Source organism: Salvelinus alpinus, chromosome 5 (assembly GCF_045679555.1).
Source record: "Salvelinus alpinus chromosome 5, SLU_Salpinus.1, whole genome shotgun sequence".
NCBI lineage: Eukaryota > Metazoa > Chordata > Actinopteri > Salmoniformes > Salmonidae > Salvelinus > Salvelinus alpinus.
In genome coordinates, this window is record NC_092090.1 from 49,185,238 (window position 1) to 49,212,900 (window position 27,663).

General features: G+C 43.0%; 1 protein-coding gene across 8 annotated transcripts; it reads right to left on the bottom strand.

Moving 5' to 3' along the window:
- Nucleotides 1-1,944: 1,944 nt before the first annotated feature.
- On the bottom strand, nt 1,945-26,879 carry LOC139576295 (src substrate protein p85-like). 8 transcript variants are annotated; one of them, XM_071402228.1, is made up of 17 exons: nt 26,740-26,879; nt 24,719-24,802; nt 24,387-24,460; nt 23,980-24,109; nt 23,177-23,287; nt 22,866-22,920; nt 22,037-22,147; nt 19,096-19,206; nt 17,571-17,681; nt 9,250-9,360; nt 5,962-6,017; nt 5,803-5,872; nt 5,412-5,683; nt 5,113-5,127; nt 4,863-5,013; nt 4,095-4,163; nt 1,945-3,889 (listed from the first exon to the last, which is right to left on the bottom strand). In XM_071402228.1, exons 2-17 carry the CDS (start codon nt 24,800-24,802, stop codon nt 3,753-3,755), a joined length of 1,668 nt encoding a protein of 555 aa, XP_071258329.1. In that variant the 5' UTR covers nt 26,740-26,879; the 3' UTR covers nt 1,945-3,752. The 8 variants fall into 8 exon arrangements, with proteins under 8 accessions (XP_071258329.1, XP_071258333.1, XP_071258334.1 ...); XM_071402232.1 differs by lacking the exon at nt 22,037-22,147; XM_071402233.1 differs by lacking the exon at nt 19,096-19,206.
- Nucleotides 26,880-27,663: the final 784 nt, after the last annotated feature.

A 27,663-nucleotide genomic window follows, 5' to 3' on the forward strand; every position in this document is an offset into this window, starting at 1 on the left:
TGGCATCCCTAAGTCTAAATATTGCTGTTACATTGCACAACCTTCAATGTTATGTCATAATTATGTAAAATCCTGGCAAATTAATTACGGTCTTTGTTAGGAATGGTCTTCACACAGTTCGCAATGTGCCAGGCGGCCCAAACTGCTGCATATACCCTGACCCTGCTTGAACAGAACGCAAGAGAAGTGACACAATTTCCCTAGTTAAAATAAATTCATGTTAGCAGGCAATATTAACTAAATACGCAGGTTTAAAAAAAAAATACTTGTGTATTGATTTTAAGAAACGCATTGATGTTTATGGTTAGGTACACATTGGTGCAAAGACAGTGCTTTTTTCACGAATGCGCTTGTTAAATCATCACCCGTTTGGCGAAGTAGACTGTGATTCGATGACAAATTAACAGGCACCGCATTGATTATATGCAACGCAGGACAAGCTAGATAAACTAGTAATATCATCAACCATGTGAAGTTAACTAGTGATTATGTGAAGATTGATTGTTTTTATAAGATAAGTTTAATGCTTGCTAGCAACTTACCTTGGCTCCTTGCTGCACTTGCGTAACAGGTGGTCAGAGAGAAACTTTTTCAAACTTTGACAGTGTTACTAGAGACATTTCGGTTGCAATGACTAACTTCATAATTGATTTCGAACAGAGTTTTTGGAGCAGTGGCTTCTTCCTTGCTGAGTGGCCTTTCAGGTTATGTCGATATGGGACTCGTTTTACTGTGGATACAGATACTTTTGTACCTGTTTCCTCCAGCATCTTCACAAGGTCCTTTGCTGTTGTTCTAGGATTGATTTGCACTTTTCGCACCAAAGTACGGTAATCTCTGAGACACAACACGTCTCCTTCCTGAGCGGTATGACGGCTGCATGGTCCCATGGTGTTTATACTTGCGTACTATTGTTTGTACAAATGAACGTGGTACCTTCAGGCATTTGGAAACTGCTCCCAAGGATGAACCAGACTTTCTTTGAGGTCTTGGCTGATTTCTTTTGATTTTCCCATGATGTCAAGCAAAGAGGCACTGAGTTTGAAGGTAGGCCTTGAAATACATCCACAGGTACACCTCTAATTGACTCAAATGATGCCAATTAGCCTATCAGAAGCTTCTAAAGCCATTACATCATTTTCTGTAAATTTCCAAGCTGTTTAAAGGCACAGTCAACTTAGTCTATGTAAACTTCTGACCCACTGGAATTGTGAGACAGTGAAATAATCTGTCTGTAAACAATTGTTGGGAAAATTACTTGTGTCATGCACAAAGTAGATGTCCTAACCGACTTGCCAAAACTATAGTTTGTTAACAAGAAATTTATGGAGTGGTTGAAAAACTAGTTTTAATGACTCCAACCTAAGTGTCTGTAAACTTCTGACTTCAACAGTATGTACACCAATCTTCCAACATTACCATGGGTTAAAGAACTGAATGTGGTAATTTTCAGAAAGAATCAAACTACTTTTCTTTCATGCATAAAATGCTCTCCAACCCTTTTTATGATTCATAAATACTTTCCTAACCCTAAATAAATATACAAGGTCAGAGTATTTTGAAATCTACCAATTGGCGCTGGAAGAGACAAATATGCATATATTCAGATGGCTTTCATTCATTGATCTCTAATATTCTAAACCCATTCTCTCGATATATTCCATTGAGTCTGTCGCCAAAATGTATTATTTATTTTTTTAATAAATAAAAGGTACACTGTATTTAAAGGAATGGCTTAAGATAAATGTACTGAAAACCCTATTGAATGAAAACTCCACAAGTGGGAGGGTTTCAGTGGTTGAATTACATTTATTCAGCGCGCGCAAGGGAACCATGCCTGCAAAGCCCATTACGCACCTTCATAAGGTTGAGGATGTGTCATACAGAAGCTGTTCATTTCAGGATGTAGATAGCAGATGTAAAGACAAAGCGAAGTAACCAAAATACTATCCATACATTGTTTATTTAAACTATTTACTTACAAAAAACAAAAGAACAAGCAGGTAATGTGGTGACTTGAGCAAGCAGAAGAACAGAAAAAAAGAAACAAATATAAAAGGTCACTTTATTATTATAAAACCCCAAAGAATTTATTTGATGAGATCCCATCCCCACTCACCTACTGAAGCTACACTACTGCATTAGATCGCCGTGACGTTGGGGTGAGATTGTCATCGGTTAAAATAATCACTCTGCGTTTTAGAAACAATCACAGTCAAAATCCCCCTTATAGCCCAATATTGTTACAGAATATTATTTTCGTACTTATAGCCAGCCGCCTATAGATAAATATCACTCTGCAGTCACTCAGTCAACAGTACATGTTGGTCTTGATACGGATGTCAATGTGGCCCCAGACATAATAATATACCAAGTCTCACATACAGTACATGAACACGCTACAGACATGACATAGAACACGTGACAGACTCCTGTCACAGGCAGCGTGACGACACGCACGTGACAAAATATACAGGTCTTGTCTACATTGAACACGCAGCGAGGGCAGGGGTTTGAAAAACAGATAATTTTTTTCTACTCAATATATTTCTCAGAGCATCATAAAAATTCTGTACATCATTTACTTTCAGCATCCTATCTGACATGATCTACCGCAGGGCTATGGGCGGGTGATTAAAAAGAAAGACGACTACATGATTTATTTTCTTCTACTGCTTTCTGGTGTGTTCTTTCATGACAATGGGAAAAGGAGGAGACTAGAAGCAGCAACAGAGGTTCACGACATCTACGGTGATCGCATTTGCCCCTTGATTAAGGAAATGCAGGCGTTACACCAAAAATGTGGGTAAGCCTAAGCAAACTTACTGTTGTCAATAACACATCCTCAAAAACATCCCTAGTCGGTTTCTTAGTGTTATCTGATCTCCGCTGACTAAAGCAAACAAGAGTGTTCCAAAAGAGAAAGAAATCACCGCAGCTCAGAGTTCTCTCCGAACCAGCTACACACCAATCAACTCACTACTGGTCTGTACTATTACCAAACTGAACCAAAGTGCTAGCACACCAATCAACGTCAAACCACTTCTCGAAGTGGCATTTTTTTTTATCAAAACATAATACATTTCCAGTGTTTTGTCTTCATACTAGTTTCAAACTTGGTCTAAAAGTTACTTTAAGCCTTCTTAAAAAGAGGACCACAACGTCACTATGTGCACATAAAGCATGGGGTTAATTTCTACGTCACCTCTGTGATCTCCGTCTTTGGTGATGTTAATATCTATACTGCGAGTGATACTGTAGCAGCCAGGTCTCAATCGATACCGTGGAAGATTGAATACATGTCAAAGAGGGAACATTTCAATTTTAAGTAAATCAACTAAATGGTGCAAGTGGGGCAAAGCAGCAAGAGTGCCTGGCATCTTATAGAAAACCAAGAATATAACGAGCCATTATAATGGGAGTAGTGTTTTTCTGATGACTTGCTTTACCATGAAAGGCCTTTCTGTCATAGCAGGGCTCACCCGCTCACTCTATATCTCTCGATTGCGTAGCAGGGTGAGTGTTTGTCCGTGAATCTTCTTTTATTCTGAGTCCTTTATCAGGCTGAAGCCTCCTCCCAAGGAGAGGAGCGAGAGAAAGGAAGAAAGACAGGGACAGCTGAAAGACCTGAGAATGTCGAGCACACTTGAAAGAAGCACCGTGATCAACAGAATGACAGAGCGCGAGAAAAAGAGAGGAATCAGAAGAGATGGAGGGATGGGGAGAGAGCCTGTTTGGTGTAATGGGCGGCCTCATTGCCGAACCTCAACGTAATTGGCTGGGAAGAGGCCGTAGGCACCCCGGCACACACCCCTCCACCAGCCCTCGTCAATCATCTCAATGTTAGTGATGATGTCATCAGGATCGAAAGAGATCTCGTCATCACCAGCTGGAAGGCAAACATTCCATATCAGTCAACATTCCATTCCATTGCCCTCATATTATAAAGAATGTCAAAAGGGTTTGTGTATATCATGAATGTGTCCGATTCATTGTATTATTGGGGTAATTATGAAATATTGATTAAAAAAAATTAGGGCTTTGATAGATGTGATGATCAAAGTATAGACAATAGAGGGCTTGCCTCCACTCACCTGCTTGGTAGTCATACAGGGCCACTGCGGTTAACCCCAAGTCCTCACCGTACTCATATGTCTGGGAGTCTGCAGGGAAAAGACAACACACAAGGGGAGATTGTCAATTGAGAAAAATTCGGTCCTCTCCTTGACTCCTCCTCTCCCTCGTGACCCGGAAACCGATAAGTGGTCGCCATATGTAGGAGTGTCAATTCATTAATAGTTGAACAGAGGAGTATGCGCCTCTCCTTGATAGCCTTTTCCAGCCGAGGATACTTAAGTGAATCCTATCGGGAAAAGTGTTGTAATCCACCACACCCTCTTTGAATCAGCTGTTGTTTTCACGTAGGATGAACGCATGCACACCATAAAAAAATACTCTAGTAATCGTTTTGTCAATAAAATGTCTGGCACTAGCTCTCCTGTTTTTACTACCTTACACATATTTTGGGACTCCTCCTCTGTAAATGTAATTTGCCTGAGTCATTTCATGCATTTATTTCCACGTTTCCTCTCTTCCCCTCAGGTCAAAGGTAATCGAGGAGAGGACGCAAGGAACTGAGCGAATCCAATCAAGATTCTCCCAATGGCTCAATCGCTTAAAATGATGTCCTTTTCTCATCATCTCCCCTTAATTTGCACTGATTGGAAAGACTTGACAGGTGAAAACAGTAAGGTAGAAGCTCATCATTAGGCTCTTTTACGAGAAAGAGCCAAGTTAGAAATGGAGCTCACAGTGACTCAGCATATGGCATGTCCTACTCCTCCCCTCTCGTTCACTCTCACCTCCTGTCTCGTCAGGAATCTGGTAGAGTGCCTCCTCCTGAGCGGGAGGCTCCTCGTACGTCTGCTCGGCAGAGGGCCGGGAGGTGGGCTCCGCCTCGTACAGCTCTTCCCCATTCTCCTCTGCTGCAGGATCCTCGTACACACCAACGTCCTGACACAGCCAGCAGAGGGAGACACACAGTCAGATAACAGCTCCTAACCCCTGAGTCAATTCAAATTCCTCCTTAACTATGACTTTTTGGTACTTTACCTTATTTTTCTTCCTCTATGAAAATATCACAGAAAGCATGGTAAGGAAGGAAGGAAAGTCAAAGTCACAAAGTAAAAGCGAGAAGAGGACTGCAGCATTGGAATAAATCAGACCATCCTTGTTCACGCCAATGTCACTTAACTGCAAGAAGGACTGAGTCATCCATTTTTGAAGGATGTACTCATCCATATTGTACTCAGCAAACTAACTACTAGCAAAAAAGTGATGCGCATGTTGGCATGTTAAGCAAACAGGCATTTGTGGGAGTGCAGTGATTGGTGGAACCGGTTGTCATTCACCTGGTAAACTGGGTCGGCGGCTGCAGGTGCACACGAAAGTGAGGCTTGCTGGGCAGAAGGGGTAGGGCTAATGGTAGGGATGGTCTCAGAAGCCAGGGAGGCAGGCTTAGCCTTGGCTGTCTCCTCTATCTTGCGCCGCGCCTCCTCTTGCTCCTGCTTCTCCTTGGCCTGGCGGCGGGTTCTCTCCTCCTCCGCCCGCTTCTTGTCCTCCTCCTCATTCTGCTTGGCGATGTTCTCAAAGCGGGCCTTGATGCTGCCCGTGCTGCTGCCGGCTAGGGAGGGATGACACAGGGAGGGCAGATCATAATCAAACAAGTGGTTCAAGTTCATATTCTGCAATGATCTTGACAAACATATCACACACACACACGCTGCTTTGGTGGTTACTTACCAGTTTCCACAGGCTTGGTCCTCTGGTAGGCAGGTTTTGGTTTCTCCACATCCTCAAAGTTACCTGCACTCTGCCATTCAAACGAGAGGGAGGAGAGTAACTACACACAATAGATGAGAAATCCCCATTCTTCAGATATTAGGTATAGAGACAACGTACCTTATCCATTCTGTCCTTCTGGATGCCAAACTTCCCTCCAAACCCATGGGAGTAGTCTGTAAACAGCAGAGAATAAATAGTTAGTATGCCTTTAATTCACAGATTCAAGTGATAGTTCACCTGTAAAGTGTTTTTTTTTTTTAGGGAAATTTAAGAAAGGGATGAAGTAAAAAAGGAATGAAGCACATAGCATGCAGACCTGTGAACAGAGGATCAAATAAAATAAAAAAAGCTTAGAATGGAGGAAGGGTAGGGCTGGGCGATACATTGTGTATTTGTTGGTATCGCGAAACAGTGCGCTGATAGTATTTTGCCAAAATACTACACTATCAGTTCACACTACCTCTCTCCTCTGCCAAAATCTGTAGCCATTGTTGCCTACTTGGGTTTATGTTAATATTTCTGAATAGGGGTTATGGTACCATACAATAGGAATGTCAAAAAGGAATGTATTTATATGCATTTATAATACTAATTATATCCTAGGATCCTACACGTTTATGTTCTATCTATAGATATACAAAAGTATGTGGACACCCCTTCAAATTAGTTGATTCAGCTATTTCAGCCACACTCATTGCTGACAACTGTATAAAATCAAGCACACAGTCGTGCAATCTCCATAGACAAATATTGTCCACAGAATGGCCTGTGGCACAGTCATAGGATGCCACCTTCCCAACAAGTCAGTTCGTCAAATTTTAGAGTTCCAAACTGCCTCTGGAAGCAATGTCAGCATAAGAACTGTTAATCTGGAGCTTCATGAAATGGGTTTTCATGGCCGAGCAGCCCACACAAGCCTAAAATCACCATGCGCAATGCCAACCTTCGGCTGGCGTGGTGTAAAGCTCGCCGTCATTGGATTTTGGATCAGTGGAAACACGTTCTCTGGAGTGATGAATCACGCTTCACCATCTGACAGTCTGACAGATGAATCTGGGTTTGGCGGATGGCAGGAAAACGCTACATGCCCCAATGCATAGTTCCAACTGTAACGTTTGGTGGAGGAGGAACAATGGTCTGGGGCTGTTTTTCATGGTTCGGGCTAGGCCCCTTAGTTCCAGTGAAGGGAAATCTTACGGTACAGCATACAAATAGACAATTCCGTGCTTCAACTTTGCGGCAACAATTTGGGGAAGGTCCATGGCCGTTCCAGCATGACAATGCCCCTGTGCACAAAATGAGGTCCATTTAGAAATGGTTTGACGAGATCGGTGTGGAAGAACTTGACTGGCCTGCATAGAGCCCGGACCTCAACCCCATTGAACACTTTTGGAATTAATTGGAATGCCGACTGCAAACTAGGCCTAATCACCCAACATTAGTGCCCGACCTAACTAATGCTCTCGTGGCAAAACGGAAGCAAATCCCAGCAGCAATGTTCCAACATATTGTGGAAAGCCTTCCCAGAAGTGTAGAGGCTGTTATAGCAGCAAATGGGGGGACCAACTCCATATTAATGCCCATGATTTTGGAAAATTGATATTCGACAAGGTGTCCTCATACTTTAGGTAAAGTAGTGTGTGTTTAACTATGTACGTGTATATGTATGTCTGTCAGTCTATGTACAGTACCAGTGAAAAAAGTTGACAATCATTTAAGGGTTTTTCTTTATTTTTACAATTTTCTACATTGTAGAATAATAGTGAAGACGTCAAAACTATGAAATAAAACAAACAGCTTTTCACACTTCGCATTCTCTCAACCAACTTCATGAGGAATGCTTTCCAACAGACTTCAAATCTAAATCAAATGTTATTGGTCACATACTCGCAATAACATCTGCTAACCACGTGTGTAGCGAAATGCTAGTGAAGGAGTTCCAACATACGCTGAGCACTTGTTGGCTGATTTTCCTTCCTTCACAGTCCAACTCATCCCAAACCATCTCAATTGGGTTGAGGTCGGGCGATTGTGGTTGGGTTGAGGCCAGGTTATCTGATGCAGCACTCCATCGCTCTCTTTCTTGGTCAAATGGCCCTTGCACAGCTTGGAGGTGTGTTGGGTCATTGTCCTGCTGAAAAACAAATAATAGTCCCACTAAGCACAAACCAGATGGGATGGCATATCGCTGCAGAATGCCTTGAATTCTAAATAAATCACAGACACTGTCACCAGCAAAGCACCCCCACACCTCCTCCATGCTTCACGGTGGGAACCACATATGGAGATCATCCGTTCACCTACGCTGCGTCTCACAAAGACACGACGGTTGGAACCAAAAATCTCAAATTTGGACTCATCAGACCAAAGGAAAGATTTCCCTCGGTATAATGCCCTTTGCTCGTGTTTCTTGGCACAAGCAAGTCTCTTCTTATTATTGGTGTCCTTTAGTAGTGGTTTCTTTGTAGCAATTCGACCATGAAGGCCTGATTCACACAGTCTCCTCTGAACAGTTGATGTTGAAATGTGTCTGTTACTTGAACTCTGTGAAGCATTTATTTGGGCTGCCATTCTGGAGATCGGTAACTCTAATGAACTTATCCTCTGCAGCAGTGGTAACTCTGGGTCTTCCTTTCCTGTGGCGGTCCTCATGAGAGTCAGTTTCAAAGCGCTTGATGGTTTTTGCGACTGCACTTGAAGAAACTTTCAAAGTTCTTGAAATGTTGTGCATTGACTGACCTTCATGTCTCAAAGTAATGATGGACTGTCATTTCTCTTTGCTTATTTGAGCTATTCTTGCCATAATATGGACTTGGTCTTTTACCAAAAAGGGCCATCTTCTGTATATCACCCCTACCTTGTCACAACACAACTGTTTGGCTCAAAAGCATTAAGGGGGGAAAAATCCACAAATGAACTTTTAACAAGGAACACCTGTTAATTGAAATGCATTCCAGGTGACTACCTCATGACGCTGGTTGAGAGAATGCCAAGAGTGTGCAAAGCTGTCAAGGCAAAGGGTGGCTACTTTTAATAATCTCAAATATAAAATAGATTTTGATTTGTTTAACAGTTTTTTGGTTACTACATGATTCCATGTGTGTCATTTCATAGTTTTGATGTCTTCACTATTATTCTACAATGTAGAAAAAAAGTAAAAACTAAGAAAAACCCTGGAACAAGTAGGTCCAAACTGGTACTGTATATTATTGCAATTGGTGATTAATTTCTATTTTGTCAATATCGTCCGGCCCTGGGGGTAGGTTTGTACAGTAGGGGTGATGTGTTGAAGGGGGACTAGGATGGGTAAAGGGCAAAGGCGCTTTAGACATTCCAAAACAGTGCTAGGGCAAAAGGGAGGAGAATAAACTTTGGAAAGAAAACGAGGGATGGTGTGTTCTGTGCCTTGCTGAGACTCGTGCTTGGCCAGCCTCTCCTTGTGCTCATAACCCAGGGCACATTGGTCTTGCTTCTCCACCTCTACCCCATACTGCCCTCCAAACCCACGCTTATAGTCTGAAACAATAGACAAACATATATATATATATATACACACACATATATATACACACACATACACAATATATACACACACAGATACAGTGGGGAGAACAAGTATTTGATACACTGCCGATTTTGCAGGTTTTCCTACTTACAAAGCATGTAGAGGTCTGTAATTTTTATCATAGGTACACTTCAACTGTGAGAGACGGAATCTAAAACAAAAATCCAGAAAATCACATTGTATGATTTTTAAGTAATTCATTTGCATTTTATTGCATGACATAAGTATTTGATCACCTACCAACCAGTAAGAATTCCGGCTCTCACAGACCTGTTAGTTTTTCTTTAAGAAGCCCTCCTGTTCTCCACTCATTACCTGTATTAACTGCACCTGTTTGAACTCGTTACCTGGATAAAAGACACCTGTCCACACACTCAATCAAACAGACTCCAACCTCTCCACAATGGCCAAGACCAGAGAGCTGTGTAAGGACATCAAGGATAAAATTGTAGACCTGCACAAGGCTGGGATGGGCTACAGGACAATAGGCAAGCAGCTTGGTGAGAAGGCAACAACTGTTGGCGCAATTATTAGAAAATAGAAGAAAATAGAAGAAGTTCAAGATGATGGTCAATCACCCTCGGTCTGGGGCTCCATGCAAGATCTCACCTCGTGGGGCATCAATGATCATGAGGAAGGTGAGGGATCAGCCCAGAACTACACGGCAGGACCTGGTCAATGACCTGAAGAGAGCTGGGACCACAGTCTCAAAGAAAACCATTAGTAACACACTACGCCGTCATGGATTAAAATCCTGCAGCGCACACAAGGTCCCCCTGCTCAAGCAGGCGCATGTCCAGGCCCGTCTGAAGTTTGCCAATGACCATCTGGATGATCCAGAGGAGGAATGGGAGAAGGTCATGTGGTCTGATGATTCAAAAATAGAGCTTTTTGGTCTAAACTCCACTCGCCGTGTTTGGAGGAAGAAGAAGGATGAGTACAACCCCAAGAACACCATCCCAACCGTGAAGCATGGAGGTGGAAACATCATTCTTTGGGGATGCTTTTCTGCAAAGGGGACAGGACGACTGCACCGTATTGAGGGGAGGATGGATGGGGCCATGTATTGTGAGATCTTAGCCAACAACCTCCTTCCCTCAGTAAGAGCATTGATGATGGGTCGTGGCTGGGTCTTCCAGCATGACAACGACCCGAAACACACAGCCAGGGCAACTAAGGAGTGGCTCCGTAAGAAGTATCTCAAGGTCCTGGAGTGGCCTAGCCAGTCTCCAGACCTGAACCCAATAGAAAATCTTTGGAGGGAGCCGAAAGTCCGTATTGCCCAGCGACAGCCCCGAAACCTGAAGGATCTGGAGAAGGTCTGTATGGAGGAGTGGGCCAAAATCCCTGCTGCAGTGTGTGCAAACCTGGTCAAGAACTACAGGAAACGTATGATCTCTGTAATTGCAAACAAAGGATTCAGTACCAAATATTAAGTTCTGCTTTTCTGATGTATCAAATACTTATGTCTTGCAATAAAATGCTAATTAATTACTTAAAAATCATACAATGTGATTTTCGGGATTTTTGTTTTAGATTCCGTCTCTCACAGTTGAAGTGTACCTATGATAAAAATTACAGACCTCTACATGCTTTGTAAGTAGGAAAACCTGCAAAATCGGCAGTGTATCAAATACTTGTTCTCCCCACTGTACATATATATACACACACACACACATATACATACATACATACCACACAGCAGATCCAAGATGGCGTAGCAGTGCAGATGTTTGTCGTTCTCCTGTTTAAATGTTGTATTTTTCGTATGTATATATATATATATCAATCTCTTTTTCTATTTTTTAAATAAAAATATACCTTCCGGCAACCCGCCTCACCCAATGTGATACGGATCTGCTATTTTTAGACCTTATAGCCAGAACCTCCATCAGAAGCTAGCCATCAGGAGCTAGCCAGCTAATTAGCAAGTAGCTATTTAGTCATTGTTAGCCACTACTAGCGGCCTATACCTTTAGCACAGACATCAGCCGCTTTTAGCCTGGATAATACTTGCCAGCCTGCCAGTCTGCTCAGCGCGTTATCAACCCTGAGCATATCGGACTGTTTTTCTCCACGACAACACCGGATTCCTGCCGTAAGCCCTGGACCATTACTCCAGATCATCACAGCTAGCTAGCTGCCACAGAGTGGCCCAGCCCCGAAGCTAGCCTTGAGAGAGGCCAATCTCCCGGCCTGCTCAGTGGACCCTATGATCACTCGGCTACACAGCTGATGCCTCCCGGACTCTTCACTAACACGACTAGAATCCACTACACCACCGGATTCTTGCCGTAAGCTCAGGACATTTGAATTGGATCATCGCTGCTAGCTAGCTGCTACCGAGTGGCTATAGTGGCTAACGCCCTTGTCCCATCTCCCGGCTAGCAAACAAAATTACTCCAGCTACAATACCTCTTTTGCCAACTGGCCTGAACCTTTTCTCAACACTGAGCCCCGCCGTTCCATCACGACTGGTCTGCCGACGTAATTCCATCCACTGTGCCCTCAACCGGCCTTTGCCGGACGTCGGAGCAGACGCTTCTACTAGTCCCGGCCTGCTAATTTATTTTATTTATTTTTTAAACGCTGTATCTCCCGCTTGCTAGCGTAGTAACGACTACCTAGCGGCTTCCCTGTTTAATCTATTGCTGTTCACTGGACCCTATGATCACTTGGCTACATAGCTGATGCCTGCTGGACTGTTCATTAATCACGGTACTCCATTTTGTTTATCTGACGGCCGCTGCCTCGAACTCAGGCCCTGTGTGTAGTTAACTGACCCTCTGCCCATTCATCGCCATTTTACCTGTTGTTGCCGTCTTAGCTGATTAGCTGTTGTTGTCTTACCCGTTGTCTTAGCTAGCTCTCCCAACCAACACATGTGATTGCTTTATGCCTCGCTTTATGACTCTGTCAATATGCGTTGTATACTGTTGTTTAGGGTAGTTATCATTGTTTTAGTTCACTGCGGAGCCCCTAGTCCCACTCCACATGCCTCAGAGACCTCTTTTATCCCACCTCCCACACATGCAGTGACCTCACCCAACTAGTGCGTCCAGAGATGCAACCTCTCTTATCATCACTCAATGCCTAGGTTTACCTCCACTGTACCCGCACCCTACCAGTCTTGATATTATGCCCCAAATCTATCCTACCACGCACAGAAATCTGCTCCTTTTATTCTCTGTCCCGAACGCACTAGACGACCAGTTTTGATAGCCTTTAGCCGTACCCTCATCCTACTCTGTTCCTCAGGTGATGTGGAGGTCAACTCAGGCCATGCGCTCTCATTTGTTGACTTCTGTAACCGTAAAAGCCTTGGTTTCATGCATGTTAACATCAGAAGCCTCCTCCCTAAGTTTGTTTTACTCATTGCTCTAGCACACTCCACCAACCCTGATGTCCTTGCCGTGTCTGAATCCTGGCTAAGGAATTTCCATCCCCAAATACAACATTTTCCATCATGATAGAACTGCCAAAGAAGGAGGAGTTTCAATCTACTGAAGAGATAGCCTGCAAAGTTCTGTCATACTTTCCAGGTCTATGCCCAAACAGTTCGAGCTTTCAATTTAAAAAAATAATTTCTCCAGAAATAAGTATCTCACTGTTGCTGCCTGTTTATAGACCCCCATCTTGCCCCTTTCAAAAAATGTCGAACTAATAAACAGATATATCCCTTGGTTCACTCCAGACCTGACTGCCCTCGACCAGCACAAAAACATCCTGTGGCGGACTGCACTAGGATCAAATAGTCCCCGCGATATGGAACTTTTCAGGGAAGTCAGGAACCAATACACACAGTCAGTTAAGAAAGCAAAGGCTAGCGTTTTCAAACAGAAATTTGCATCCTGTAGTTCTAACTCCAAAAGTTTTGGGACACTAAAGTCCATGGAGAATAAGAGCACCTCCTCCCAGCTGCCCACTGCACTGAGGCTAGGAAACACTGTCACCACTGATAAATCCACGATAATCGAGAATTTCAATAAGCACTTCTCTAACGGCTGGCCATGCTTTTCCTCCCGGCAACCCCAACCCCGGCCAACAGCTCCGCACCCCCCGCAGCTACTTGCCCAAGCCTCCCCAGCTTCTCCTTCACCCAAATCCAAATAGATGATGTTCTGAAAGAGCTACAAAACCTGGACCCGTACAAATCAGCTGGGCTAGACAATCTGGACCCTCTCCTTCTAAAATTATCCACCGCCATTGTTACAACCCCAATTACCAGTCTGTTCAACCTCTCTTTCGTATCGTCCGAGATCCCTAAAGATTGGAAAGCTGCCGCGGTCATCCCCCTCTTCAAAGGGGATGACACTCCAGACACAAACTGTTACAGACCTATATCCATCCTGCTCTGCCTTTCTAAAGTCTTCGAAAGCCAAGTTAACAAACAGATCACTGACCATTTCGAATCCCACCGCACCTTCTCCGCTGTGCAATCCTGTTTCCGAGCTGGTCACGGGTGCACCTCAGCCACGCTCAAGGCACTAAACGATATCATAACCGCCATCGATAAAAGACAGTACTGTGCAGCCGTCTTCATCGACCTGGCCAAGGCTTTCGACTCTGTCAATCACCGTATTCTTATCGGCAGACTCAACAGCCTTGGCTTCTCAAATGACTGCCTCGCCTGGTTCACCAACTACTTCTCAGATAGAGTTCAGTGTGTCAAATCGGAGGGCCTGTTGTTCGGACCTCTAGCAGTCTCTATGGGGGTACCACAGGGTTCAATTCTCGGGCCGACTCTTTCCTCTGTATATATCAATGATGTCGCTCTTGCTGCGGGTGACTCCCTGATCCACCTCTACGCAGACGACACCATTCTGTATACATATGGCCCTTCTTTGGACACTTAACAAACCTCCAAATGAGCTTCAATGCCATACAACACTCCTTCCGTGGCCTCCAACTGCTCTTAAAATGCAGGTAAAACTAAATGCATGCTTTTCAACCGATCGCTGCCCACACCCGCCCGCCCGATCAGCATCACTACTCTGGACGGTTCTGACTTAGAATATGTGGATAACTACAAATACCTAAGTGTCTGGTTAGACTGTAAACTCTCCTTCCAGACTCATATTAAACATCTCCAATCCAAAATTAAATCTAGTCGGCTTCCTATTTTGCAACAAAGCCTCCTTCACTCATGCTGCCAAACATACCCTCATAAAACTGACTATCCTACCAATCCTCGACTTCGCCGATGTAATTTACAAAATAGCCTCCAACACTCTACTCAGCAAATTAGATGTGGTCTATCACAGTGCCATCCATTTTGTCACCAAAGCCCCATATACCACCCACCACTGCGACCTATATGCTCTCGTCGGCTGGCCCTCGCTACATATTCGTCGCCAGACCCACTGGCTCAAGGTCATCTATAAGACTTTGCTAGGTAAAGCTCCACCTTATCTCAGCTCACTGGTCACCATAACAACACCCACACGTAGCACGCGCTCCAGCAGGTATATCTCACTGGTCATCCCCAAAGCCAACCTCTTTGGCCGCATTTCCTTCCAGTTCTCTGCTGCCAATGACTGGAACGAATTGCAAAAATCGCTGAAGTTGGAGACTTATATCTCCCTCACTAACTTTAAGCATCAGCTATCTGAGCAGCTTACCGATCACTGCAGCTGTACACAGCCTATCTGTAAATAGCCCATCCAACCAACTACCTACCTCATCCCCATATTGTTTTTAATTTACTTTTTTTGCACACCAGTATTTCTACTTGCACATCATCATCTCCTCATCTTTCACTCCAGTGTTAATTTGCTAAGTTGTATTTACTTCGCTACTATGGCCTATTTATTGCCTTACCTCCTCACGCCATTTGCATATAGACTTTTTCTATGGTGTTATTAACTGTACGTTTGTTTATTCCATGTGTAACTCTGTGTTGTTGTTTGTGTCGCACTGCTTTGCTTCATCTTGGCCAGGTCACAGTTGTAAATGGCCTACCTAGTTAAATAAAGGTGAAATAAAATAAAAAATACACACACATACACATATAGTTGAAGTCGGAAGTTTACATACACTTAGGTTGGAGTCATTAAAACTCGTTTTTCAACCACTCCACAAATTTCTTGTTAACAAACTATAGTTTTGGCAAGTCGGTTAGGACATCTACTTGGTGCACGACAAGTCATTTTCTCAAATTGTTTACAGACAGATTATTTCACTGCATCACAATTCCAGTGGGTCAGAAGTTTACATACACTAAATTGACTGTGCCTTTAAACAACTTGGATAATTCCAGAAAATTATGTCATGGCTCTAGAAGCTTCTGATAGGCTAATTGACATAATTTGGGTCAATTGGAGGTGTACCTATGGATGTATTTCAAGGCCTACCTTCAAACTCAGTGTCTCTTTGCTTGACATCATGGGAAAATCAAAAGAAAATCAGCCAAGACCTCAGGAAAAAATGTGTAGCCCTCCACAAGTCTGGTTCATCCTTGGGAGCAATTTCCAAACGCCTGAAGGTACCACGTTCATCTGTACAAACAATAGTACGCAAGTATAAACACCATGGGAACACGCAGCCGTCATACCGCTCAGGAAGGAGACGCGTTCTGTCTCATAGAGATGAACGTACTTTGGTGTGAAAAGTGCAAATCAATCCCAGAACAGCAGCAAAGGACCTTGTGAAGATGCTGGAGGAAACAGGTACAAAAGTATCTATATCCACAGTAAAACGAGTCCTATACTGACATAACCTAAAAGGCCGCTCATGCAGGGAAGAAGCCACAGCTCCAAAACCACCATAAAAAAGCCAGACTACGGTTTGCAACTGCACATGGGGACAAAGATCATACTTTTTGGAGAAATGTCCTCTGGTCTGATAAAACAAAAATAGAACTATTTGGCCATAATGACCATTGATATGTTTGGAGGAAAAAGGGAGGGGCTTGCAAGCTGAAGAACACCATCCCAACCGTGAAGCACAGGGGTGGCAGCATCATGTTGTGGGGGTGCTTTGCTGCAGGAGGGACTGGGGCACCTCACAAAATAGATGGCTTCATGAGGAAAGGAAAATTATGTGGATATATTGAAGCAACATTTCAAGACATCAGACAGGAAGTTAAAGCTTGGTTGCAAATGGGTCTTCCAAATGGACAATAACCCCAAGCATACTTCCAAAGCTGTGGCAAAATGGCTTAAGGACAACAAAGTCAAGGTATTGGAGTGGCCATCACAAAGCCCGGACCTCAATCCTATAGGAAATGTGTGGGCAGAACTGAAAAAGTGTGTGCAAGCAAGGAGGCCTACAAACCTGACTCAGTTACACCAGCTCTGTCAGGAGGAATGGGCCAAAATTCACCCAACATATTGTGGGAAGCTTGTGGGAGGCTACCAGAAACATTTGACCCACGTTAAACAATTTAAAAGGCAATGCTTTCAAATACTAATTGAGCGTATGTAAACTTCTGACCCACTGGGAATGTGATCAAAGAAATAAAAGCTGAAATAAATCATTCTCTCTACTTTTATTCTGACATTTCACATTCTTAAAATAAAGGTGGTGATCCTAACTGACCAAAGACAGGTAATTGTTACCAGGATTAAATGTCAGGAATTGTGAAAAACTGAGTTTAAATGTATTTGGGTAAGATGTACGTAAACTTCCGACTTCAACTGTGTGTGTGTGTGTTATATATATATACACACACACACACACACACACGGGTCCATCCGCACTCAGGCCAAACACACACAAAGACGTATGCGCACACACATAGCGATACTGCATTACTACATACAGTATATAAAAGCACACACATACAGAATAGAAACATACAGAATTACAGTACATACTACACACAGCAAATGAAAAACTTTGTCAACAACTTAAACCAAAAGAACCAAGGTGCTATGCACATCCAGTAAATCCAGCCTGAGCTCTAGACTGATCAGTCCTCCTTATGTCTAGCTCTATCTGTTCTCACTTCCTCTAATATAAGCCTGTGGCAGATGCCATGCCACCAGACAAAGGAAGTACTTTAACCTCATTGACTCAATAGTAAAACCACAAAATGACCACCATAGTAAAAAGTGAGTGTTAGGTGAGTTAGGATGTGTACACAATTCCTGTGTGCATTTTCCTGCTACTAAGGCTAGGTGGAATGAAATGCATGTAAACACAGGTCAAACACCGGTACCTTTCTGCGACTCGTGGAGCTGCAGTTTCTCCTGGTGGTCCCATCCCACGGCTGACTTGTCCTGTCTGTCCGTCTGCACACCAAACTTGCCACCAAAGCCCTTCACGTAATCTGTCAAGGGCACAGAGAATATTAGCATGGATACTAAAGTGCAAAGTAGGTAGGCCCAAATTGGACAATTCCAATGGTTGATTGGCATACAGTACAATACCGGATAACATATTTGATACAATTCTACAATACAAAATGGCTGCTGTGTAGGCCCTCTGGGACACATGTCAGAGCCACCATCTCAACCATTGTGTTACCAACACCTGAGCTGTAAACACTGCCTTGGTGCAGTATGGGTAACAATGGAAGGTCACCTTTCCCTCCCTCTGATACCAGCTGATACCCTCAGCCTGGGATTGCGTAATCAGGGAGGAAAAGCTAATGATAAGGCAACATGTTTCCAGGCCTTGAAAACAAGATCCTACAAGCAGAACTATTTAGCTAGAAGGATATTTGGGTATTTGGGGCACTGTAGGAGAGAGAAACAAGTCTGATCAGAGCTGAAGGGGGTGTAGTACATACTTGTCAGATATCTTCGACCCCACACTGTCTTGCCTCAACCCACTTGTTACACAGGCACAATAGGGGGGAAAACGTGTGTATGTGTGTGTGCTTAAGGCTTCGGGAGGTACACCATACATACCGTGTACCGGGGTATTTGGAAAAAGCCACAGGATGGTTTTTCAATATCATTGAATCTATTTGAGTTTTAATAAATATGAACATTTGTAGCTACTTTAATACCCGCGGTCAACTTGTGCAATATGCTAGGAGACAAAGATCACTGTGACATCGGCTGATGTAAAAAGGGCTTTATAAATACATTTGATTGATCACATTCTTCATTTCATCTGTCACATCATTTGTCATTATGAAGCTTACCGGTAGTCCTGAAGTCACGTGCTGTTTGTTTACAAGCACAGAACAACAAGATCAGAGCCTTGTGAGTCACTCACTGTTGTGCAGCATGCTCCAGGTGATTTAATTACAGATTGGAATTCATAAATAAATGTTTGCCAGCTAGACATTTTTATAACTATTAAGTTAACTGTCTAAAATGTGCTAAATGCTCTGCAGTTGTGCATTGAATGTGATAATTTAGCTATCTGGCTAACTTCCTCCAAAATCAAGCAGTCACTTGGTAACAGCAGAGAATAACCTCCTGGATCAAGAGCCTTGCTGTCTAATATTTGTTTTGTGGGTGCAGCAAACTGTGAGTAGCATTTTTTTGTTACTTGTATAGTTTAGGTCAAAGTTCACAATGTGCTTGTTAGCATTTAGTTAGCATTCTCTATGGGATTTTACATGTACTTGTTAGCATTTCTAACCTTTCGGATTACAGAGTATCAGTGGGGTTTGAAAACAGTGCTCCTTGTGTTCATTGCTGGTATTACTCAATATCCTGATATGGCACAAGGTATGATAATCTGGATACCGCCCAAGCCTAGTATATGGGTGACAAAGGGGGACACACCTTTCTGAGACTCGTGCTTCTCTGTTTTGCCCTGGTACTCAAAGCCCATGGCGCTCTTGTCCACCTTGTCTGTCTCCACTCCGAACTTCCCGCCAAAACCTTTGGTGTAATCTGGTGATACCCGGGAAAATGTTTGTGAAAATAGCAGATATAGTTAATCATAGGGGGGGGGGGGGAATAGTTGGGCTTCCCCCAAGGCAGACAATTCAGAGTTCAGTCAAGGTTATCATCTGGATACCCATTCTATATCCTATATACACAGGCAAGTGTTAGTCACTGACATACAGTCTAAAAACCATGTTTAGCTGGAACTGCACAGCAGCTGATCAAGCTAAAGCACAACAAAGCCATGAATTTGGCAGCCTAATATTTAGCAAGAACACTGCAACACTGTAAACCAGTGGGCTTCAACCCTGGTTGTGGAGAACTACAGGATGTGCAGGTATTTGTTCCAGCCCAGCACTAAACAACATATCATCAAAACCTTAAGCCGAATTAGTTGTGTCAGAACTGGGCTGGAAACTAAAGCCTGCACATCCTGTCAGGTTTTTACACAAAATAAAGTGCCTTTTAAGTAGAAATTGTGCACAAATATTGAATTTTAAAAGCCTGTTATATTAAATGAAGCACCCTTTAAAATAGACCACATGGACAATGAAATAATATTTTATATTAATAAAGGCTTCAATTAGGGTTAGGGTTATTTTTTTTACATGAATAAGGCTTGCTAAAAGCGCCAAATTCAGCCTTTTGATATGTCCCACCGTCAACCCTGTCACTTCTAGGAAGATTTAAACCCACTTAAAATAAAATAAAAATGTACCAAAGTTTCACCATCAATGTAAAGTCCTCGTCATTTTGTTGCTTTGACAAAGTCATTTCTGAAGATTATTTATTTCATGTGATTAGTCATTAATGTATAGTACCAGTCAAAAGTTTGGACACACCTAATCATTCCAGGGCTTTTCCTTATTTTCTACATTGTAGAATAATAGTGAAGACATCAAAACTATGAAATAACACATATGGAATCATGTACTAATCAAAAAAATGGTGTTATATATTTAGATTTGTTTTTTATATTTGAGATTCTTCAAAGAACTTGGAAGGCTTCCTCACGCGCAGTCGCAAAAACCATCAAGCGCTATGATGAAACTGGCTCTCATGAGGACCACCACAGGAAAGGAAGACCCCGAGTTACCTCTGCTGCAGAGGATAAGTTCATTAGAGTTACCAGCCTCAGAAATTGCAGCCCAAATAAATGCTTCAGAGTTCAAGTAACAGACACATCAACTGTTCAGGGGAGGCCGCCTGAATCAGGCCTTCATGGTCAAATTGCTGCAAAGAAACCACCACTAAAGAACACCAAAAAGAAGAATAGACTTGATTGTGCCAAGAAACACGAGTAATGGACATTAGACCGGTGGAAATTGGTCCTTTGGAAGATGAGTCCAAATGTAAGATTTTTGGTTCCAACCGCCGTGGTTTTGTAAGATGCAGAGTAGGTGAACGGATGACCTCCGCATGTGTGATTCCCACCGTGAAGCATGGAGGTGTGATGGTGTGGAGGTGCTTTGCTGGTGACACTGTCTGTGATTTATTTAGAATTCAAGGCACAATTAACCATGATGGCTACAAAGCATTCTGCAGCGATACACCATCCCATCTGGTTTGCGCTTAGTGGGACTATCATTTGTTTTTCAACAGGACAATGACCCAAAACACACCTCCAGGCTGTGCAAGGGCTATTTGACCAAGAAGGAGAGTGATGGAGTGCTGCATCAGATGACGTGGCCTCCACAATCACCCGACCTCAACCCAATTGAGATGGTTTGGGATGAGTTGGACCGCAGAGTGAAGGAAAAGCAGCCATCAAGTGCTCAGCATGTGAGAACTCCTTCAAGAATGTTGGAGAAGCATTCCTCATGAAACTGGTTGAGAGAATGCCAAGAGTGTGCAAAGCTGTCATCAAGGCAAACGGTGGCTACTTTAATAATCTCAAATTTGAAATTATATTTTGATTTGCTTAATAGTTTCTTGGTTACTACATGATTCCATATGTGTTATTTCATAATTTTGATGTATTATTCTACAATGTAGAAAATAAGAAAAAATAAGAAAAACCCTGGAATGAGTAGGTGTGTCCAAACTTTTGACTGGTACTGTACGCCTGTCCCTCATTTTAAGGTTAACGCCATTACATGAACAGAACTCTCGTTTTAATATGGTGAAACTATTAAAAAAAATTACGAAACACTAAACATCCAATAGTCACATCAACCCTGTTACACAGACAGGCCAGAAATCTTTTAACAATTTAATTTATGTTGGTGAAACCTGCATTCAATTGCCCCTCCCCGTTGCACATAACAAGCGTCAACCCTGTTACGGTCAACCCTGTTGCGGTCAACCATGTTACGGTCAACCCTGTTACTTTATTTGACACTTAATATAGATGGGAAAACGTATTTGTTATTAAGTTTAACATGTGTTCTTTATGACAATGTTAAAATGAGGTGACATCAAAAACACACTGAATTGTTGGAACGATCCTGTAGCTCTCCAGACCCAGGGTTGCTGACCACTGCTGTAAAATAATGTAACCAAGGAGTAAAAAAAAAAGCTCCGTCATCAACGTGCCTGGCCTTGACACAAACACACAGAGCGTGGGCAGGTGTTTGCGTGGGTAGGGGGGGGTACAGCAAGGCAATGATACATCCTCTGTAGCAGGTTTTGGCTTTATAAACAGTGTGTGTGTGTGTGGATATGTGTGCAAGACACCAGGACAGACTGTATTTCCCTGCTTTGCCCTCAGTGTGTGTGTGCAATAATTTTATGCTACACAAACCTTTCTGGAACTTACATTCGTGCACAAAACGGCAAAAGTTATGTGTGGGTGTGTCCATGCACAAATGGTGTGTGTATTACTCGCTAAACAAACCTTTCTGGGAGTCGTGTTTCTCCGTTTTGCCCTGGTATTCAAAGCCCATTGCGGTCTTGTCCACGCGGTCTGCCTGCACCCCATATTTCCCCCCAAACCCTGTGGAGTAGTCTGCACATCAAAGCAGGGGGAGTGGTCAAAGGTCAAGAAAGAAGCAGGGAGTGGTGGCTGCAGTGATGAATGCTCAAACCAAAATCAACCCCTAGCCCATACCATCTAGGCACTACAGTAGGTCTGGTGTAAAATTCAGAATCAGAGTGTTTAATAGAATAGGTGTGAGCAATATGCGTAAAGCCTATCAGAGGGCAAGGTGGAGCTGTTGTCATCTTGCTTACACGTATGTAGTCATTTTAGATCAAGTGCCTTAGGCAGTAGGAGCTAGGGGTTCATTTGGAATTGAGCACATAGCGCTATCAACTAAAGTGGGGTGAGGAACAATAGTGGTCACAGCATGGAATCACAGGAGTGCAGCTGGAGTGGGGAGCACTGAGAGCCAAGAGCATACTCACTCACACAGCATCGGATGCCACCCAACTTATACCATAAAGGTCTGGCTGGGCCAGACCCTTGATTCTATTACATCCAGATGGTTTACAGAGCAGAGAGTTCTGAACTACGTGAAGTGTCTAAACAACTAGGTTGTATTCAGAATGCTCAGGTCAGTTTGGCCTTTTACCCCCTGATGGATACAGTTAGGACTTGTGGGGACTAAGGATCGTGAGCTGATCTTAGATCAGAGCTAATTGTGCAACTTCTACCCAGAGTTACAAAACATTGAACTGTTCCAACTTGTGTTGTTTGTCCGTTTTAACAGAACGTGTAAAATCACCTTTCTGCGACGCGTGTTTCTCAGTCTTCCCGGCATAGTCAAACCCGACGGCGGACTGAAAAGGGAGAGATCTCCATGTTGAAGTTAACAAAGTAACCAGTCAAAGGAGAATGCAGCATTTATCAGCACCATCATCCAGTATCTTTTCATGCTATTCAAGTATTCTCATCTCAATGGGCATTAACTCAAATTCTATTATTGTTAAGTTAGCATTCGGACCTAAAATTGCTGTGTGGTCATGAGTAGGGTTAGGAGTTTTCCTGACCATGTGACCTGACCATGAGAGCCCAATGTGACCGTGATGAGCGTACCTTGTCGACGCGGTCGCCCTGCACTCCAAACTTCCCCCCGAAGCCTTTGGATGTGTCTGTCTGAGAGCAGTGCTTGGACAGCTTACTCTGGTACTCATGGCCCACCGCAGACTTGAGAGAAAGAGAGACAGAGAGATGGACAGAGGGGTGAACAAATGCAAACAGTGTGAGGCTGACTGCAGGGTATGCAGTGGTTTGATCAGGTGTTGACAGCTGAGTCACACACAGACAGAGTAGGGTAAACAGTGATGGGTCATAACATTCACAACACACTGACCAGTGTGCAGGCAGAGTGAGAGAGAGGGGGGGGGTCAAACGGTTCCCTGCCTGCTCACAGTCACCCCCTGTTCACATGTTACACACACACATACATGCACACACAAACAGTAAAACAGTGCACACAAACAGAGCGAGAGATAGTTAGAGAGGGCTAGAGCATTGTGGATAACAACAAGACTCAAACAGCAATGATTAGCTCAGCTGCTTTTGCCACAAATCATAGTCAACGCACGGCAACATTTCTGTGTGTGTGTTTGTGTGTAAAGGTTAACATATCAGTAGAAGACAAATGCAATTGCCAATGTTATGCCAATCAGGTTAAATTAATTCCGTTCCAAAATAATGTTCCCGCGCTCCCTCTGGAGACTGTTGTAATAGTGATCAGCTGTTGGTTCTGGGCTTTGAATCATTGGATAAGAAGCTTTTCTACAGATGTGGTCACCAAAATAAAAATAGAATCAAATTGCTGTGGTCTGAGGGGCATTCTCCGTTCTAGTAATTCCATTACTATGGTCACCATTCACCTTGTCCATGCGGTCCTGCTGCACCCCAAACTTGCCCCCATAGCCGTCCGAGGCTTTGGGCATGGCGGCCTGCTCCTTCTGCCTAAGGTCACTGTGCTCCGACGACACGTTCTCACGCAGCTTGTGGATACTGAAGAGGGGGTAGGAGGGAAAAGATGGGGGGGTAGGAGAGAAATAATGGGGTAAGAATGACTGTGGGCTCCACTGTGGTTCACTGACATCCTAAAACAAAAATAAGCTTTTTTTTAAGTTAACTTAATAATGAAATGACCAAAGATGTATAATCATCGACAGGTAGACAATGTGAAGATCATGATTACAATGAAGTTGAAATGATCATGTTTGAAATGGTACTGACGATGATTGTTGTTGATGATAAGGATGATGAAGGCAGCAGTAGTACTCACTTAATGTGTTCCTGGTGACCGGAGCCTTCCACTGTCTTGGCCCCCCACCGCTGCTCCTTCTCCGAAACGTCATTCTGTTAGCACGGAAACAAGGAGCAAGGGGTCAGCGGGAAGGAGAGGAAAGAGGGAGGAAAAGAGTAAGGTATAAATGGGGAAAGAGTGGAGGCAGAGGAATATGGAGAGGAAGAGGAATAGTCAAAGAAAGAGATTTAGTGGGCACAGGGTAAGGAGAGGAGATGGTGAGGTGTTAATAAAAATGAAATGGCAGAAACAGGTGAAAAACATCCGTTGCTCTGGACTGAAACCGGACTTCATTACCATGGTTGATTTACCTCAAAGTCTGGGTCTGTCTCCCAGTCGTCACCTCCGTCATCCACTGCCACGGTGACTGACTGACCTGCTGCTGCCTTCCACATCTGGGGAGAATACACTGGTTATACTGGCTCGCACGCTCAAACATACACACACTTAGCAACTTATGTCCGATAATGTGACAGCCGGAAATGATCGCCCCAACTTTCCTGTGAGCTGTTAGTTTCTAACATTGTGTTGGTATACCAATATTCTAATCTTCATATGAATTTGATAGGACCTGAAACACATCTGAATGTCAGAAAACATCAGCAGACAATTGAAAAACCTAATAATAATCAACCAGTAAGATGTTTTTCAAATGCTGGGATGGGGCTTTTTTGAGGTTGCCTTTGGCCAATATCCAGCACCCAAGTCTCAGCGAGAAGGGCCACTTTTAACTAAGACCTAACTCAGCACAAGACTGGCATCTGTGATCATCAAGAACTTCAAGGAGAGCGGTTCAATTGTTGTGAAGAAGGCTTCAGGGCACCCAAGAAAGTCCAGCAAGCACCAGGACCGTCTCCTAAAGTTGATTCAGCTGCGGGATCAGGGCACCACCAGTACAGGGCAGCAAAGAAGCCACTTCCCTCCAGGAAAAACATCAGGGACAGACTGATATTCTGCAAAAGGTACAGGGATTGGACTGCTGAGGACTGGGGTAAAGTCATTTTCTCTGATGAATCCCCTTTCCGATTGTTTGGGGCATCCAGAAAAAAGCTTGTCCGGAGAAGACAAGGTGAGCGCTACCATCAGCCCTGTGTCATGACAACAGCAAAGCATCCTGAGACCATTCATGTGGGCTCACTCACAATTTTGCCTAAGAACACAGCCATGAATAAAGAATGGTACCAACACATCCTCTGAGAGCAACTTCTCCCAACCATCCAGGAACAGTTTGGTGACAAACAATGCCTTTTCCAGCATGATGGAGCACCTTGCCATAAGGCAAAAGTGATAATTAAGTGGCTCGGGGAACAAAACATCGATATTTTGTGTCCATGGCCAGGAAACTCCCCAGACCTTAATCTCATTGAGAACTAGTGGTCAATCCTCAAGAGGCAGGTGGACATACAAAACCCCACAAATTCTGACAAACTCCAAGCATTGATTATGCAAGAATGGGCTGCCATCAGTCAGGATGTGGCCCAGAAGTTAATTGACAGCATGCCATGGCGGATTGCAGAGGTCTTGAAAAATAAGGATCAACACTGCAAATATTGACTTCATGTAATTGTCAATAAAAGCCTTGGACACTTATTAAATGCTTGTAATTATACTTCAGTATTCCATAGTAACATCTGACAAAAATATCTAAAGACACTGAAGCAGCAAACTGGGTGGAAATTAATATTTGTGTCATTCTCAAAACTTTTGGCCATGACTGTAAATTGGGCGTTTAGTTCGAAAAGCTACGTTCATGATACAAATGCAAGACAATTGGTTAGCTAGAAGAAAGAAGAAAGAAAAGAAAAAAAAATCAGGCAACTGTATATTCACAATGTAGTTAACTAGTATTTCCGCGTTCTGTAGCTGGACAGGACCACTGTACAGGGACAATGCAGCAGCCATTCAAATGTGCTGCCTTGTCAAAGGCACATGTGAGAGATTACAAACAAATAACATGGACATAGCTTGTAAAGTAGCTACATTATTAGCATTTGCTTGATTGTCGATCTTTACCAAACCTTGCGACATATTTGAATTTGCAGTGGTTGAACAGTGGAATCAAAAAAGACGGTACAGGGAACGAGATATTTCCATTAGAAAATGACACAAATGAAGAACAAGCGTAACTAGATTCTAGCTACTAAATATAAAATAGTAATAGTACTTCCTGTTCCAGTTAGCTAGCTCTGCCTTGTCTCGAAAATGATTTAGCCACAGGCACTAGGTTCAATCTCGAACAGTTTTTTTTTTAAATTCATCCTGCATTCCATCCTGCAAAGCGCTCGAGCGCGTAGTAGTTAGAGATACTTATATGTTTATCTCAATTACTTACTTTGAAAATTCCCTGCTGTCAAAAATATATTTCAGATGTGAAATGAATGCACCTCTTGACAGTCCTCGGGGTGTGATGGAATATTCCTTTTGGCGAACTCTCTTCCGGCTCTCCCAATATCCCACTTCCTGCTTAGGGAGTGACGCAGCTCTCATAGAGCTAGACAGAGGACTCATCTTTTGCCGAAAATTTTGTCCCGAAATGCAATACATTTTTACTTGAAATCCAATATTTTATAAAATCTCTAGAATTTGTCAATAACAACAACAAAAAATACTGTATTCTTACAACTCTGTCATAGCTTTGTACAACTGAAACCCGTGGCCTTTATTTTATTTTGAGGTACTTTAACTTTAGAAAGTAAATTCTTGTGATTTTTTAAAACATTTTTAATGTTATTTTACGTTTCTTCAGAGAAAATATACATGTAGTGATGTCCTGTTTTTTTGTTATTATATTGTAATTTGAAATGTTATAATAAAATATATATATTTTTTTTTAAATAGTCTTATTTTGCCAAGTTCAAAACAACTGGGAGCTCGGAACTCAGAAATCTCAGACTTCAGTGCGTTCAAAACAACTGGGAACTCAGTAAAAACGATCTCTGACTGGGAAAAATTTATTTGACAGTCATCCAACTCAGAGTTCCAAATCGGAAACTCAGGCCTCTTTCTAGAGCTCTGACCTGAAGATCACTGACATCATGTTTTGACCTCTTTCTCAGAGTTCACTGTTGTTTTGAACACGGCACTAATATCTATGCCATTATAGCGGCATGGGCAGTGTCATTGAGGCAATCTCCATTTTGAAGTATTCAATCATAAAAAAAATATATATCAATCCAAAACCATCCCACTCCTTCAGTCAGTTCAAATCACATCCCTAGACAGACTCAGGGGCCTGTGAGGACAGAGCATTCATCGA

Excerpts from the sequence above, each read along its gene's own strand:
- LOC139576295 (XM_071402228.1), bottom strand. The coding sequence starts at position 24,802 with ATGTGGAAGGCAGCAGCAGGTCAGTCAGTCACCGTGGCAGTGGATGAC. Across the intron at positions 6,018-9,249 it reads CAAGCACGAGTCTCAGCAAG|ACTACTCCCATGGGTTTGGA; the intron begins GCACAGAACACA and ends TGCTGTTTACAG. Across the intron at positions 5,684-5,802 it reads GACCAAGCCTGTGGAAACTG|CCGGCAGCAGCACGGGCAGC; the intron begins GTAAGTAACCAC and ends ATCCCTCCCTAG.